Raw genomic sequence first — 17,208 nt, 5'->3', positions numbered from 1 at the left:
TGAGCTATGACTCTGCAATTACAGTCTTAAGAGAATGTATCTGTTGTCTTTTATTTATGCCAAAATTCAATTGTTTAAAACAATCTTTTAGCTCATGATTCTCTGGGTTAGCTGGGCAGCTCTTCCAGTCTGAGCTGGCTCTGCTTATCTCTACCTGCCTCATCATGATGACGTGGTGGGTCAGCTGACTGTGTTTGGCAGGCTGTTGACCTGAGTGGCTCCATATGGCTCCTCATCTGCCTGGCTTGGACTCATTTGCATGGTGGTCTCAGAATTCAAGTGCAATCAGCAAGACCTTTTCAAGCCTCAGCTTCTATCACACTTTTTAATGTCCCATTGGCTAAAAGCAAGTCAAATGGCCAACCCAGATTCAAGCTTATGGAGACATACTGGGGGGAGGGGAAAAGGGAGGTGGATAAGGGAGAGGCGTAAATGGTAATGAACGGAGAATTGACTTGGGTGGTGAACACACAATACAATGTACAGATGATGTGTTGTAGAATTGTGCACCTGAAACCTGTATAATTTTGTTAACTAGTAGGAAAAATAATAATACATAAATAAGTAAATCTGCAAAAAAAAAAAAAAAAGATCACTAAGAAATAAATGTTGCCTTTTCTGGGTGGATCTGCAGATCAGATTTCTAGGGTGTGGATTCAGAGAAGGGAAGAATTTGGCCATTTTGACATCTATCACAGGGAGGTGGTAGAATCTTTAGGACTTTAAGGAGGAAGAAAAGAGTATTATTTTCAATGTCAACTTGCTTAGAGATGAAATGAGAGGATTTTGTTTCCAGGGATTAGTTATACTAAATAACCTCATTTGAAAAATCTAAAATCTCTATGAACTTCTTCTACAACTCTTTTAATACACACTACTGGGCTGACATGAAAGGAAGAGGTGAAAAGCAAAAATAAAAGCAGAAATCCTGCTGTGACTGCCAGTGCCAGATTTAATCCTGGCGGTTCATGCTAAACCTGGAAGACCTTGAGCTTTTACCTTGATGGCTATGTGGATCATGGAGAGCAGGAGGCGAAGCCTGGAGCCTGGCCAAAGTAGGACTCTAATAGGAGGCCTGAGATTTCCCCTTCCAAAGGTCTTACTCTCAAGGTATAGATGAGTGAGAAATGAACTGGCTGTGGAGGAGACGGTACTGAGACACACCTGTACCCACTTTGGCACTGGGTAGAAAAGAATAAAACTTGTATCAAATGTCTATCCATAATCCACCCTATATTGTTTGTGGATACATCACAGGTGGTAAAACTACAAAGAAAAGCAAAGGAACAACAAACATACAATTTGGGATAATGTGGGAAAGGGATGCTTTAGGGAGAGGCCAATAGGCTCCCAAGGTGCTGGTAATGCTCTATTTCATAAACTTGGCAGCAGATGCCTAGGAGTGAATTTTATTTTTCTTCTTTAAATGATACATACATATTTTATACATTTTCTGCATGCATAATGTATTTCATAATTTAAATATTTTAAGTAATGAGCTAGATCACCCTCAGGGGCCATTCTAATGCTTTGGTTTTGAAATTTCATAAAACTCAGTCTTGTTTGAAAAGTTGAAAATCAACAGAATTATATGCCAGAATCCTGGACTCTCAGATCTGGATGTGTCCTCAGTTACCATCTAACCACCTCATTTGACAAATGAATCAACTGAGCTCCAGAGAGGGGAGGTAGCTTTTTCAAAGTCACATCTGAGTGGTAGAATAGGAACATGGGCAGTGACCTGTAAAACAGTACATTTCCCACTGAAACGTGCCCAGGCGGTGTGCAAGTCCTCCTTCTAGGCTCTGTATTCACAGTGAGCATTCATTCTTGATTTTCTCAAAGCACTTCTAACTTTTCATATTCTGTCCATTGTCAAAGCATTTGAGCTGTTTCTCTTTAAAATTACGATATATATATATATATATATATATATATATATATATATATATATATCCTGGTGCACAAAATTCGTGCATTGAGTGGGGGTGGGGGGGGATGTAGCCCGGCCTGCACCCTCTCCAATCTGGGACCCCTTGGGGGATGTCTCGCAATCTGGGACCACTGGCTCCTAACTGTTCACCTGCCTGCCTGCCTGATCGCCCCTAACCACTCTGCCTGCCAGCCTGCTCACCCCCAACTGCCCTCCCAGCTGGCCTTCTTGCCCCCAACTGCCCCCCCTGCCAGCCTGCTCACCCCCAACTGCCCCTCCCGCCAGCCTGTTCACCTCCAACTGCCCCCCACTGCCGGCCTGCTCACCCCCAACTGCCCCCCGCCATTGGCCTGGTCACCCCTAACTGCCCTCCCCTCCTGGCCTGATTGCCCTAACCACCTCTGCCTTGACCCCGCCACCATGGCTTTGTCCAGAGGGACTTCCGGAAGGTCTCCCAGAAGGTCTCCAGGTCTAATTAGCATATTACCCTTTTATTAATATAGATACACACACACACACACACACACACACACACACACACACACACTCTGAGTGGCCAGATTATTATGACCACCCCATCAGTACTTCATTGACACTTCCAAAAATACTGAATATTGAAAACTTCCTAAGCAAATACTCTCAAGGTTTTATTATTATTATTATTATTATTTCCATAACTAATTCACTTCATTGTACTGATGGGGTGGTCATAATAATAATAATCTGGCCGGTCATAATAATCTGGCCACTCAGTGTGTGTGTGTGTGTGTGTGTGTGTGTGTGTGTGTGTGTGTGTGTATTAATATATTTTTATTGATTTCAGAAAGGAAGGGAGAGGGAGAGAGGGATGAAAGAGAATCATTGATTGGCTGCCTCCACACTGGGGATCGGCCCACAACCCAGGCATGTGCCCTGATTGGAATCGAACCTGGGATTCTATCCACTGAGCCAAATGGGCCAGGGCAAGATTTTATATTTTTGATTCCCGGAATAATAATGACTTTCCTGGGTATGCTGATTCCACATCAGTTCTGCACTGCAGACCCTCTGTGAAGCCTTTCCTATTATTGGAATGTAGGGCTCTGCTCAGCCCCAGAGACACCTGTCATGGGCCAGATCGCCTTCCATACCCATGCTCCCCACTGTACTTCCAGAAGCCCCTGAGATTCTTATCAGCCTTAGCATCCTTTCTACCAAGAACTTCCTCCTGCAGCTCCTTGGGGGAAAAGAAGGAACTGATTGTTCTAAGTTTTCTTGTGGCCTCCTGGTTTTCTCCACTGGGAGAGGTGACTCTGGGGGTGGAGTTGTCAGGGGAAACAAAAGAAAAAAGAAGGGAAAAAACAGGAGCTATTTCCAATGAGGTCGTAAGCCATGACCTAACTAATTCCACAGCCATGAAGTCAATTGATCCGCCACCTGCACACCTCAGAACAGCCTGTACCCTGGCCTTGCCTGCCCTCCAGGCCCGGCATTGTTTGATGTGATGAATTTTCATGAAGCCTGATGGAAAAAGAACCCTTCCCCACCTCTCACCTCTACCACTACTTCCACCCACTCACCCTGCTTCTCCACAGGGGTGGGCTCCAGGGCCTCCAGCTCTACCTCACACCGAGTTTTAAAAGTTTAGGCTCATCGTGAGCCCTGAAGGAAGCTCTCCTTCTCCCTGGACTCACAGGATGGTAGTCAAAAGAAGAGCTCAGGTCATTTTACATATAAGTAAACTGAGGCCCCAGTCAAGAGAGGGCCAAGTTCATTGTCACCCAGAGAGTTAGTGGCAGGGCAAGACCAAAGCCCAGGGGGCCTGTCTCCCAGACCACTATGCCTCCTGCTGTGCTGCCCTGACCCCCTGGTGCTGTGACATCTGGGCTGCCCTCCTCACTCACCCTGGCCCTGCAAGCCTGCCTCTGGCCTGCAAGGTGAACAAACACTTGCAAAATATTTCTGGCATCCACCTGGAACTCGCTCCTATTTTAACCTGGCTGCTTTTGCAGAACTTTCCTTATTCAAGATGGGGTGGTATTTGCTGAGGTGATGTCACCCTGTCCAAGCCAGGTCCTCACACTTACAGGCTTGGAAACTCTGTCTCATTGGTTTCCCCACTATTGGCCACACTTGAGAAAGTTGACTCATGCGAATAAAATCCTCAGGAAACCAATGTAGAAAACCAGAGTGCCTGTTTATTAACGTAAACAAGAGCTGTAACTCCCCATTGTTCTAGTGCACGATATTCTAACCAGCCACTTCTCTCCCAAAGGCAATCTATGTAGAAAGTCAAACGATCAGACAGCTGCTTGGTGAATGCACTCAGAACAAGGGAGCTGGTCTGAGGGTTTGAATGGACTCTCCAGAGGCCTCTGATTGCTGACCAGCCCCTTCCTGGATGTCCCATTCTTGCTTTATTATTTTTTTAAATATATTTTTATTGATCTCAGAGAGGAAGGGAGAGGGAAAGAGAGACAGAAACATTAATGATAAGAGAGAATCACTGATTGGACACCCCTCCCCACCTCCCCACATGCCCCTCACTGGGGACTGAGCTTACAACCTAGGCATGTGCCCTTGACCAGAATGGAACCTGGGACTCTTCAGTCCACAGGCCGATGCTCTATCCACTGAGCCAGACCAGCCAGGGCCCATCCTTGCTTTAGCTGGATCAATACACTCAGCAGTTCTGGCAGCCCTGAGAGCCATTCAATCTCTTGGAAGAAACTTTGCCTCTTTCTGCTCTGGCCATTATGAGTTGATTTCATAACTCCACTCTTGAGGAAATCTCATTTCCCACCTTCCTAAGTCCTTTCAGGGAAGACAGTCACATGTGATTCAGTTGTTCAGACACCTATGATTATATCCACCTGCTCTTCTATTCTCTATTGTATACATCTTCATGTTGTCCACAAGGATATCCCAAAAGACCTGATGAAATGCCTCATAAAATCATGTTGCCTCTCTATTCAAAAGCTACCAAGATAATTGATCATTTTTACAGCTGAGTAATGGAGAATCATTAACATCTTCTCTCTACTTTTGTATTTGTCTATGTTTTTTGAAAAAAAAAAACTGCTTTAAGTTTTTAAAAACTAATGGAAAAACCATTCCTAGCTTCTTAGTATAGCACAAAGCTAGACCTGGGCCCTCCTCCAACTGGAGGAGGTAGTACTACAATATTTCCATGTAGTACGACCCTCCAATCCCTGAAAACACCACTCCTTCCCCAGCCCTATCTCCACACAAATATCACTTGCAACTTCCTGCCTCTATGCCAGTGGTTCTCAACCTTCTGGCCCTTTAAATACAGTTCCTCATGTTGTGACCCAATCATAAAATTATTTTCATTGCTACTTCATAACTGTAATGTTGCTACTGTTATGAATCGTAATGTAAATATCTGATATGCAGGATGGTCTTAGGCGACCCCTGTGAAAGGTTCGTTTGACTGCCAAAGGGGTCGCGACCCATAGGTTGAGAACCGCTGCTCTATGCTTTAGCTTATTCTGTTCTTCAAAGTTCAACTTACGTGCTGCCTCCTCCAAGAAGCCTCCCCTGATCCTTCCCGCACTGGTAGTGTTCCCTTTTCCTCCCCACTCACAGAATGTTCTACCTACACCAGCCGATGGCCTGTCACCATGATTTATGTTCAATACGATCTTCGCTCTACACACATTATTGCTCTTCACAGTGTGGGGATTGTGTTTACCATTCACGCCCGGGAACAGATGCACCCTTTTGGCTATGATGAGGACAGATTATAATCTTCAAAGCATCCATCCCACTGCCACCGTAAATTGAGGCCAGTTTGGGATTCGAGTGCATGGTCCCAATACCTAAAACACCTAGCCCTGAGTCATGCTGGTAAGAAGTGCCCCAGAAATTTATAGCTGAATGATTCTTTATCAAATTCATGATACATCGGCTATGTAGCATAGCGTGAGCCACATGGCCATAAATTTTCATCCATCTTGAGATGATTGTACAACATCAGTGGTCTCAGTTGGCATGCACCAGAATCAGCTGGGGAGTGTGTTAAAAAGCAGATCCCAGGCCCAGGCCTAGGAAGTCTGATTCAGGCCCAGGCATCTGCATTTTAAAAAGCCCAATAGGTGATTCTGATGTGAGTGGTCTTCAGCCCATACTTTAAGGAACACTGGCCCCAAAGATCCATGAGTCTGATGTGCCACCATTCTTGGTCACTCATGACCAAATCAGACACTGGCTTTGTCTCCAACAAGACCCTCATGCTTGCAGACCTTCCCTGGACTCAAACTGCTCTTATTTCCCTCCTCGTTTCCTCAAGTGTGTGGCTGCGGCCTGGCCCAGTCAGGCTTCTTCTTCAAGAACCAGGAGTACATCTGCACCCAGGACTACCAGCAGCTCTATGGCACCCGCTGCGACAGCTGCCGGGACTTCATCACCGGCGAGGTCATCTCCGCCCTGGGCCGCACCTACCACCCCAAGTGCTTCGTGTGCAGCTTGTGCAGGTGAGCGGGTGGCTGGCGGAGGCCGGATCCTCTGCTGAGCCCCCAGGGAAGGAAGAAACGGTCTTTTCCAGACAGTTCTGGGGCTTCCTGGGCTTTAGGCTGGGCACTTGGGTTTCTAGAATCTCAGGGGTGGAAGGATCTGACAGCCCAGTGGTTTTCAAACCTTTTAACAACTGAACCCTTTCTGTCAAATGTGATCTAATGTAAAACACTATTTTGTCCTGCATTGAAGGCATAGTGAGGACCTGGGCCCCCACACTCACCCTCTCATTTCCCATCAAAAGGCTCAAAGGAACTACTGAGTTCCTTAGCCTCAGTACTCAGTTTGGAAGCCGTGCATCTGGCCCACTCCCACACCTCAGCCACCTGTGCTACAGGGATAGCTATGTATAGCCTTCCTCCAGGATCCTGGCAAGTGACCCCACTCCCTAAGCCTCAGCTTCTCCATCAGTAAAATGGGCATCAAAACCATTCCAACCTCGTTGGGTTTTCATGAAGATCAATGAGATGAGGCACCCAAAGACCTTCGCTCAGTGACTGATACATAATTGTGTCCACTTTTATTATTATTTTCATTATCATAATGATAATCATCTAGCCTCAGAATATCTGATAGGTGAAGGAAATCTCACTCCTTCCCACTCCCAACATCCCAATTACTTGTTAACTTAGTAAGCGTACATTAAGGATCCACTGTATGCGAAGTACCACATTAAGGAGACAAAAATAAACAAAAACTCAACCCTGCCCATAAATACATTATAATGAAATGGACTGTTCTGATTAAGTTATAAGTAAAACATGATTTGTTGTGATTAAGTTATAAGTAATCACATATATATATGATTGGTGTATATATATATATACATATATATATATATATATATATATATATATGCATTTTTAAACTGGAAAAGGAGTTTGTAGATTAATTATCCTCCCCATAAAATAACCACTTGTTAGTTACTGATAAGGGTTTTTTATTGAGACCAATGACAGTGTGAAAGAAGTGAAATTCATTCATCCTCTATCTCTTAAAACCTGGGCCCTGGGTTCTGGATTCCCAGACCCATCAGAGGTTAGCACAATAGGGTCCATACAGTATAAAATTTTGTCAAGCGCCATAGAGATGCGGTACCTCCCCAAGGTCATGCCATGTTTCTTTACCACGAGTCAATGCCTGAACTATGCAAATGCTGCTCCCCAACTCTTGCCCCCAAGACATCCTCCATCGTCCCACGCTGCTAACACAAGGGCAGTGGAGCCACTGGGAGCCTATGTCAGGGGCTATGCTCTGAGTCTGTATCAACAAGTGTCCCAAACCAGGCGCAAGAGGAGCTGGTGGTGGGATGGACAGTGCGGGGTTCTGGATGCAGTGTATACTTAATTAGGGAGGACGGCCATGTACGAGCTTGAGAGCTCAGAGCTGTGGGACTCAAGCAGCATAGATTAGAACTCAAGCTGTGGGAGGAAGAGGTGGTTTGTGGACTTCTAAAGGTCCTGGATGGTAAACTCAGCAGCTGAATGAGTTCTCTTAGCCGTGCAGGGATAAATCAGGTTGCAGAGCAAACAGTCCCGGAAAGAAGGAACAAACTTGAGGAGGAGTTACTAACCACTTCATTCACCTGATGAGAAATGTATGCTCAACAAAGTGTCATGACTCTCCCCATGTTGAAATCATGTAACTAGCCCAAGTGGGCCTCCAGTTCTGGCCCTGGCCCTGACCGAGTGCTTTAGTCAGCCTGGCCCTATGAACGGTGCTTGAATTTATCTGGTGGCTCTAGAGGGCAAGCCGTGTGTGTTACCAAAGAGCTCTGAGGACGCGTGTTGTCAGAGCACCAGTGGACACAGAATCCCTCCATAGAAGAGGTATTGACTCCCTCCCTCGCCCCCTTGCAGGAAGCCTTTCCCCATTGGAGACAAAGTGACCTTCAGCGGGAAGGAGTGTGTGTGTCAGACGTGCTCCCAGTCCATGACCAGCAGTAAACCCATCAAGATCCGTGGACCAAGCCGTGAGTCCTCCCCACTGGGCACCTACCTCCCTGTCTCCCAGGGCTCCCCTGTCTCAGCTCCAGTAATGGCTCCTGCAGGCCTGGAGAGACGTGCAGGAGGTTCCCACCCTGGAGGACTTCTGAATCATGACCCAGTTGGCATGTGGCCCAGACCGACAAGCTTCCCTAAGCACAAATGCAGGGACAGCAGCTGCCTGACTATAAACAGTGATGGCCTGTGCCATCGGGTGGGCTTTTCTGGGATGAGCTGGGCTCCTGATCTTATCTCCCCTCTGCATCCACCTCCCAAGGGGACCCCAACGGAGCTGACCAAGTGTTTTGCTGCCAGTGGTTCTCCATTTTCACAAGCCCCACTCAAAAGGAATTCTCAGACATGCCTTACAAAAGAGAACATGTGGGAGTGAACCACAAGGGCTGTGCTAGTGTCTCCTAGCGTGTGTTCCATGCACCACTGCATCAGCGCCACTGCAGAACTGGGAAAAACACAGTTCCAGGCCCACTTTGGACTTATGGGAAGGAACCTAGAAATCTGCATTCTTAATAAGCATCCTGGGTGATTCATTCTCTGTTCAGAAGATTGAGGATCACCATCTAGGGATGAGGAGGACATCTGCCATGCTATAGCAAACGTTATATTTTATCACTAAACCACAGACTGGGGGAGGGGAACTAAGGATCAAGAGTTCCTTGGAACAGTCATTCTAATTTGTGGAATGTCCATTCCACTCAAGTGTGTCTGGCAACTCACTGTTCCCAGACACCCTTGTCAGGCTGCTGACATATACACAGGGGCCCGGCCCCCTGGGTCTCAGTAAACTACGCCAGGCTCCATTATTCCTTCATGCTACATGACACTTGCTGGCCTTGTCGGCAGAATCAATGAAAACCCATTAGCTTCCTGTGCCGCATCACTGTGCTGGTGCGGGGGGCTGTCAGCCATAGCACCAGCAGAGTCAGCATGCTAGGGCTACATCCTACTGAGGTGGGTGAGCACACAACACCCGAGTCAGCAGGGTCGGCTCCCAGGGGTTCCATTAGAGTCCTCCCAAGGTGGTGAGCTGGAGAGAAAGACCATGGGAAGGCTCCCTCCCTCACCCTTCCTTCCTTTCAGTCAAATTGGATCTGTTTGTAGGATGAACAGCTCTTCCCAAGAACAATTTGCTGCTCTGAGCAGGTTTCCATCTCAAGGTGGCTGAGTGCACACAATGTGATCTCTCATAACTCTTTGAAAGCATCATGCAGAAAGACAGCAAGGCCAGGATGCTGGGATGCAGGACCATGGCCCTGCGACTAATGCTGCTGAAGTACCCGGAGGCCAGTGGAACCACTTGTCAGGCGGTAGAGAGAAGGGAGCTGGGAGTCAGGGGCCTGCCAGCCTTCTGCATGATGCAAAGCAGTTATGTAGCCTCCCTGGTGCTCAGTTTACCCAGCTTTGTAGAAAGCAAATGTATTAATGTATAGGAATCGGACTAACATCCATCATAGTACGTAAAGTGCTCCCTAATATAAAGTGAGGTATGTTGTCCACTTGGAGGTTTATTCTAGAAAGCACGTCAAAGGTCAACTGAGAAGATTCCTGAATCGATCGTTATTTCTCTCAGCTTGTGTTGTGTGTTACTGTGTGCATCAGATCTCGGACAGGTGGGAGACTCCTCGCTGAGTGTGGGATTCTTGCATGTGAGTGTATCCTCAAGGAGAGGCTACTCAATGTCTCCACCATAATTCTGCAGATCAGGAGGTAGAGGAAGGTGAGGAAGAATGGATAATGGAAAGCAAGTGAGCATATGGGCAGAACTCTGGGGGGAGTACCCAGGACTATGGCTCATCTCATTACTCACAAAGTAAAGACATCAATCTGTGCATCTACAGAACACATGTGTCATAGAAACGTTTTCTGCCCGAAGGTCGTCCCTGTCACTGCTGCAAATGACTAGAGGGAATGTTGGAAGGTCTGCTGAGTTCCCAAAGGAAAGAGAGAACCAAAACCAAATTCTAAAGAGCACTAAGATGAGGAAGGGATCATGGAAAAAGAAAAAGAAGGAAAAATGTGGTGTATTTTTCATCTAAAGGAATGTGAAGTTTTATCTGGAGGGTGAATAAAGACTTTCTGGAAAAGTAGGAGTTATATCTAATGAAAATAAGTCAAGAAGAATACTCAGGAACTATTAAGAGGGGAAAAATCATGTAACTTTCCATAGGAAGAAGAATGTTTCCTCACAGACTTCACTGACAGGAATCAGCAGCAGCAGTAGCGGCATTACCATCATCACCACATCACCATCACAACCATCACCACCATAACTACCAACATCATCACTACCACCATCACCATCACAGCCATCATTATCCACCACAATCATCACCACCATCACCACTATAACTATCAACACCATCACCACTACCATCACCACTGCTAACATTGATTGTTACTATTGTCCAGAAATACATTAAGTTTTCTCTTTTTAATGTTTTTATTGATTTCAGAGAGAGGAAGGGAGAAGGGAAGAAAGATAGAAACACCAATGATGAGAGAGAATCACTGATCGACTGCTTCCTGCACGTCCCCTACTGGGGATCGGGCCCGCAACCCGGATATGTGCCCTGACCAGGAATCAAACCGTGACCTCCTGGTTCACGATCGATGCTCAACCACTGAACCACACCAGCCAGGCTACACTAAGGTTTCTATATATAATATCTCATTTAATCATTACAACTCTATGAGGGAGATAAGAGTAATTGTTTTATTGATGACAAAAATGAGACTCAAAGAGCATAAATAACTTACCCAAAATCACACAGATAGTAAGTGATGGAACTGGGATATGAGCCCAGAGATGTGGGCTCTTTCCATAGGAAGAAGAAATGTTTCCTCACAGACTTCACTGACAGGAGTCGGCAGCAGTAGCGGCATTACCATGAAGGCTACTCCCTTAGCACCCTCTATCAAACACATGATTTGCCAATTTAGGAAGGGGGTCTGTGCCTGGATTAGTTGCCTAAAACAAGGTGGGAAGCTTGCTATGACTCACAAAACCCGCTCATTTTTGCTGATCTAAGTGAAATGAATGAAGCAGTTAAAAAAAAAAAAAAACTAAAAATGTCTATCTGGGGTCTTTAGAGACCTCAATAAACTGAGGAATCTGAGAGGAACAGGTGGAGGCATCATACCTTCTGCCAGCTGAAGGTTGTAATTTTGGAATAGAGAGGGACATACGAGGAGTGGACAGCTGGCTTACAGAAACCAACTAGGGACAGGGTGTGGTTATGACATGAGACTGGTGGGCTCCTGGATCAGATGCCTGAATGAAAGGAGAAAGGCAAAAACAGTTCTGATAAATATGAAGCCAGAACAATGGATGGCCAGCAGTTTAACATGAAAAGAAAAACCACGTGGAAAAGGTATCCCTGAGTTCTCAGGGTCAGTAGGCCTACCCTACAATAGGGATATTGCTTCTGGCCTCAGATCAGAGGTTAGAGAATGCAGAGAATATAGGATAAAAACATGAGAATGTGAAATAATAATCTGCAATCACATATTGGGCACATATGTGCCAAGCACTGGGCTAAGTCCTCACAGGCCTGATTTCAGTTCATCTTCACACCAAAGTTATAAGGAAAAGATTGAGATGAAGAAGCTGGGGCCTAGCAGTCACACAACTATTAAGTGGGAGAGCTGGGATTCTCCCCTCTGCCAGCCTCTTTCTCCTCACTCTCAACTCTCAGTCCAACCTCTAACCACTATACTACCACCTCCTAAATTTTAACTCAAGGTGCTCAGTTCATCCCAGGTAGGTCACTACAACTTAGAGAGATGGGAGTCATTACTAGAAGGTGTCCATGAAAGAATGCAGCTCTTCAAGTAAGTTTACGAGAGAGGTAGGGAATCGTGTTGTTGGCCAATAACATGCCCGGGTCCATGGACTCCACAAGTGAATTTGACCAGTGGGTGACCATTTCAAGCAAGAAAAAGCAAAGTGTAAGAAATGAAGAATAAGACAGAAATTGTAGTTGCCTTTAAATATTTGAAGTGTCATGTAGGGGAAGAGGTAGATTATTCTTGGTTTCATAAAATAGGGCTGTCACAGGAGTTGGGTCCGGGCTCCATATAAACGAGGCAGTGCTGGTCATCTTGCTTGTCCAAAGGAAAGTCGACTTCCTCAAAGGGGTAAGCTGCCCACCCTTGGAGGTGGTTAAGCAGAGGATGGTGCCCACTGTCAAGAATGCTGTAGGTTCCTGTATTGGGTGAAACTGGGAGCAAATGCTCTATGAATTCTGAGCCCCTCTGGAATTGTCTACCCTGCTGGAGAGGCCCCTAGAGACACAGGTGCAGTCTGTGTGGCCTAGAAAGCTAGACCAGATACCTGGGCCCTCAGGTTCTTCTATGCCAAGCATGGGCAAGTCACTTCAGACTCCTGTCTGTCTATAAACGTGGAGGGGGTGCCTAGCCTCTCTAAACTATTATGTTCTAAAGCCTGTGATTACTGGAATGGGGAGTTGGGGGTAGTTTATCCCAGGAGAACAAGAAGAAAAAAAATAAACTGCAGAATATTTTCCCAGACGCCATCTGAAATTCAGCCTGGGTCTTCAAGCCTCTTGCAATCAGAAATGTCCCTGCCCCTCGCCTGTGCTAAGTGATGTTAGAAAGATGCTGACAGCCAAGAGGCGGGTACTGTGGGAGCCGCCTCCTACAACACTTCATCAGGGCCCCGACCTCCCAAGCCTGCAGGGGCTCACCCACTTCCTGGACATGCAGACTCATCATCTTCTCTCCCAGGACTGGCTCCCAGCTGGATATGAGGGCCTCCAGCCAGGCTCTCCCAACGTGGGTGCAGTGTCTTTCTCCCCACTGCTCCGAGGTGCATTTGTCTTGTGGAGCCAAAAGGGAGGCTTGTCCTCTAGTAAACTTTGCCTCGTGACCCTTTCCTCCTCCAGAGTGGGCCATCCGGTTGGCTAGGCCCCAATTCCCAGAATCTCCCAAGTACCTTGGACGCTGGCTCCATTTCCTGCCCCTCCCCAGACATTGGTTGAGCAACAGGCAGCTGCCGGGCCCCCCACATTCTGTGGCCCCAGTGCATGTTCCGGGGTGACGGGGACAGAGAGTGAGGGTACCTTTCTGGTTTGGGACAGTCTCATTAGACCAGTGGTTCTCAACCTTCCTAATGCCACGACCCTTTAATTCAGTTCCTCATGTTGTGGTGACCCCCAATTTCATTGTTACAAATTGAACATAATTAAAGCATTGTGATTAATCACAAAAACAATATGTAATTATATATATGTTTTCCGATGGTCTTAGGCGACCCTTGTGAAAGGGTCGTTCAATCCCCAAAGGGGTCGCGACCCACAGGTTGAGAACCGCTGCATTAGACGTTTTCATCCTTGCTGCTTGGGGAGGCGAACGTTCGGTATAGGAGCACACTGGGGAGGGGCCAGGCATGGTAAATGCTATCCTTGCCTGGGTGCTGTAAGGCCCACTCATTTATTCTCAGGCTGAGCATGGTGCTAGGCGAGAGAATAGATTTAACCACAAAACACTGCCATTGGGCATAGAGCCTAAGGGTGAGAAAAAATAGGTTCTAAGCTTATCCCCTGGACCAGTGCCTCTCAGACTTTACTGTGAGCCGAGGCCTTGATAAAATGCAGTAGGTCTGGGTGGGCCTTCGCCGCTGCCTGTGCAGCTGCTGGTGGTGCTGATGCTACCGGTCCGGGTCATGGAGAGCAGCATGGGCTTGTTAGCTACCCGAGGGCAGGCCAGAAGCAGCGCAGGGCCCTCTCTGGATAAACAGTGGTCAGGACAGCAAGCAGGAACTTTCCGGAGGAACCCTGGGAAGCCTTTCTTTCTCCCTCACACTGGTGTCCAGAAGCCAGGGCTCCAGTGGCCTTTTCTCTCCCCCAGTGGAGCTCTGGTCGGTGCCAGGACCAGGGTGGGAGCTGCTGTGGGAAAACGTGTTCACAGAGGTGTCCTTGACCTGGGCTGAGATGATGGCAGCGCTCAAGGGGCCCGGGATGCTTTCCTCAGCAACGTCCTCTTGTGCTTGCAGACTGTGCCGGATGCAAGGAGGAGATCAAGCACGGCCAGTCACTCCTGGCACTGGACAAGCAGTGGCACGTCAGCTGTTTCAAGTGCCAGACCTGCAGCGTCATCCTCACCGGGGAGTACATCAGCAAGTGGGTCTCTCCCCTCCCACCGGCTTCCTGGGCCTGGGCATCCTCCCTGGGCCAGGCTGCCCCATCGGCCCTCGCCTGCATCTCTAGCATCATCTCCCTTCATTTCCATCCGGCTACCACATCACAGCCTCAGACAGCATCTCACCCACCTTGAGCCTCCCACTGTGTTTCCTTCGCCTGAGATGCTCTTCTCCCTTCTTCACATGCTCCTTCTCTTCCCTTCCCTCTGGTCACAGGTGCCACCCTGTCCTCACACCATCTCTTACCACCTCTGGTCCCCCACTACTGGCCCTCATAGTGCTCTGTTTCCTTCATCCAGGCTAACACCATTTGCAATTACATACTTATCCATGGTAACTTTTCAGTAATGATAATTATACTTGCTACCATTAACTGAGTTTTTATTATGTACAAGGAACATATTAACTGCTATATATGGACTATTCCATTAAACCCCATAACTAGCATCATGAGGTATTTATCCCCGTTTTAAAAACTATGGAAACTGAGGCTCGGAGGAGTGAGTAACTTGCTCCAGCGGTAATATTTAATGTCTGTCCTCACAAGGGTGGGGACTTTTTTTATCCACTGCTGCCTGCAGCACAGTGCCCAACCCATAATTAATAATCTAGTTGTTGAATGAGTTCAATTGAGATGAGAAGAGATGATTGATGGGCACACAAAGCCGTCAGGAGAGAGGGCCCAGCTCCTGGCGGCCTCACACTGCAGCACTAGACAAGCCACCTACTGACCACATTTATACTCGAGAACCTAAAAGGAATTATGCCACAGACGCTCGCAGCTTTGACACTCTGTGACCTGAACACTTCCGAGGTACCACTCCCTGGCCCAACGCTGGGACCTAGTGAGCATGTAAAGTGCAGCATACACGGTTTCTGCTGTCAGGAAAGTTACAGTCTAACAGGGAGATGAGCTATACACATAGAGAATTATGACCCCGGGGGATATGTGATAGGGAGCTCAGGAGAAGTTTTATTCCTTAAGACCTTTTTAATCATAAGTGACAGAAAACCAAACTCAAGCTCACTTAAAAGCAAAAAAATGGAAGTTCACTGGCTCATAGGAACAGGAAGGCCAGAGGCATACTAGCTCCCAGCGTGGTGAATCCAGGGGCTTACTGAGATGTCGAGCACTTTAGAAGTCTCTCTCTCTCTCTGTCTATCTCTATCTCTATCTCTATCTCTATCTCTATCTCTATCTCTATCTCTATCTCTATCTCTATCTATCTTCCTCCTCCCTCTGCTTTCCTCTGTATTGAATTCATTCTCAAGTATACCCTCCCCAAGTGGTAAGATGAGCATCAGCAACTCTAAGCTTTCTTTCTGTCAGTTTAGCACCGCAGAGAGCAAGGCCTCTTTCCCAAGAACTCCAGCAAAAATCCCACGGCTGCTCTCACTTGGCCCCCCTTGGGTCACATGCCCATTTCTGACCAATCACTGGCCAGGAGGATGTGACCCCTAGAGACAGAGCGCAGCCCTCTGTGGCCCACAGTAACTGCAATGGGGAGGGGTGACGAGGCACTGAGACTGGCAGAAGGATAGATGGATACTGGCCAGGCAGCACTGGTCTGTATCAGAGGCCCAAGCGAGGGCTTGGAATATTCGGGGAGAGGGGAGATCACTTACAGCCAGCAGGAAGTGGAATCTGTGAGAGCTTCATGAAAGATGGTGGTATTTGAGCTGAACCTTAGAAAGGGGATAAAATTTGAAAATACAACGAAGGAAAGCTTCTAGGCAGAATGCCCAGCCTGGGCAAGGTAGGGAGGTGTGGGGCACATCCGTCCTGTTGCCTGGAGCTCCGGCGTGTGCACAGGTGCAGCAGGGTCCTCAGCTGCACAGGTGCACTGAGGTCGCATCACTGAGACCACACTGAGTGCCATGTTAGTAGGACTTCGCATTCTCCTCTGTGCTTGCCAAGTCAGGAGTGCCCTTAGTGAGCCTGGGAGCCTAAGTCAGAATTCTCTGGGGAGTAAGGGTTTGCTCAGAGCTCCGCTCAAGGAGGCCCAGCCTAGGCTGCCCACCACACCTTGGGCCTCTGCAGCCTGGCTCTGGGCTCTTCCTCTGTCCGGCTCAGAGGCACTGGCTCTGGCATCAATGCCTAGGTTAGAAGCCCAGTCCACATGGCCTTGGCAAGACACTTCATTTCTTCGAGTCTCAGTTTCCTTTTATAAAAGTGGGGATAAGAAGATGACCTACCTCATAGGGTTGTGTTGTGTAAAGGCTCAGAGATCTGTGCTTCGTACCTAATAAGTACCTAGTAAGTATTAATTTTACTTTCGCTTCTTTTTTAAAAATATTTTTTTATTGATTTCAGGGAGGCAGGGAGAGGGAGAGAAACTTAGAAATATCAATGATGAGAGAGAATCATTGATCAGCTGCCTCCTGCACGCCCCCTACTGGGGATTGAGTCCGCAACCCGGGCATGTGCCCTTTACCAGAACCAAACCTGGGACCTTTCAGTCCGCAGGCTGACGCTCTATCCACTGAGCCAAACCAGCTAGGGCCCGCTTCTCTTTTTAATCATATATATTTTAAATTCCCCAAGGCCTTATCAACCCACGGGTCCAAATGCAGTGGTGTTGGCATATTTACCCAAA

At 47.4% G+C, this 17,208-nt stretch overlaps 1 protein-coding gene across 8 annotated transcripts in view; it reads left to right on the top strand.

The window, feature by feature from the left end:
* Positions 1-17,208, top strand: part of ABLIM3 (actin binding LIM protein family member 3) — a 106,114-nt gene that overhangs the window by 43,742 nt on the left and 45,164 nt on the right. For all 8 annotated transcript variants that reach the window (XM_036312567.1, XM_036312566.1, XM_036312571.1 and 5 more), the window contains exons 4-6: positions 6,225-6,408; positions 8,308-8,420; positions 14,465-14,591. In XM_036312567.1, coding sequence (XP_036168460.1) covers positions 6,225-6,408; positions 8,308-8,420; positions 14,465-14,591 — 424 coding nt within the window. The remainder of the gene's footprint in view (positions 1-6,224; positions 6,409-8,307; positions 8,421-14,464; positions 14,592-17,208) is intronic.

Source organism: Myotis myotis, unplaced genomic scaffold (genome assembly GCF_014108235.1).
Source record: "Myotis myotis isolate mMyoMyo1 unplaced genomic scaffold, mMyoMyo1.p scaffold_m19_p_6, whole genome shotgun sequence".
NCBI classification, from domain to species: Eukaryota; Metazoa; Chordata; class Mammalia; order Chiroptera; family Vespertilionidae; genus Myotis; species Myotis myotis.
The sequence above is the reverse complement of the archived record's forward strand: the minus strand, read 5'-3'. Positions and strand labels throughout refer to the sequence as shown.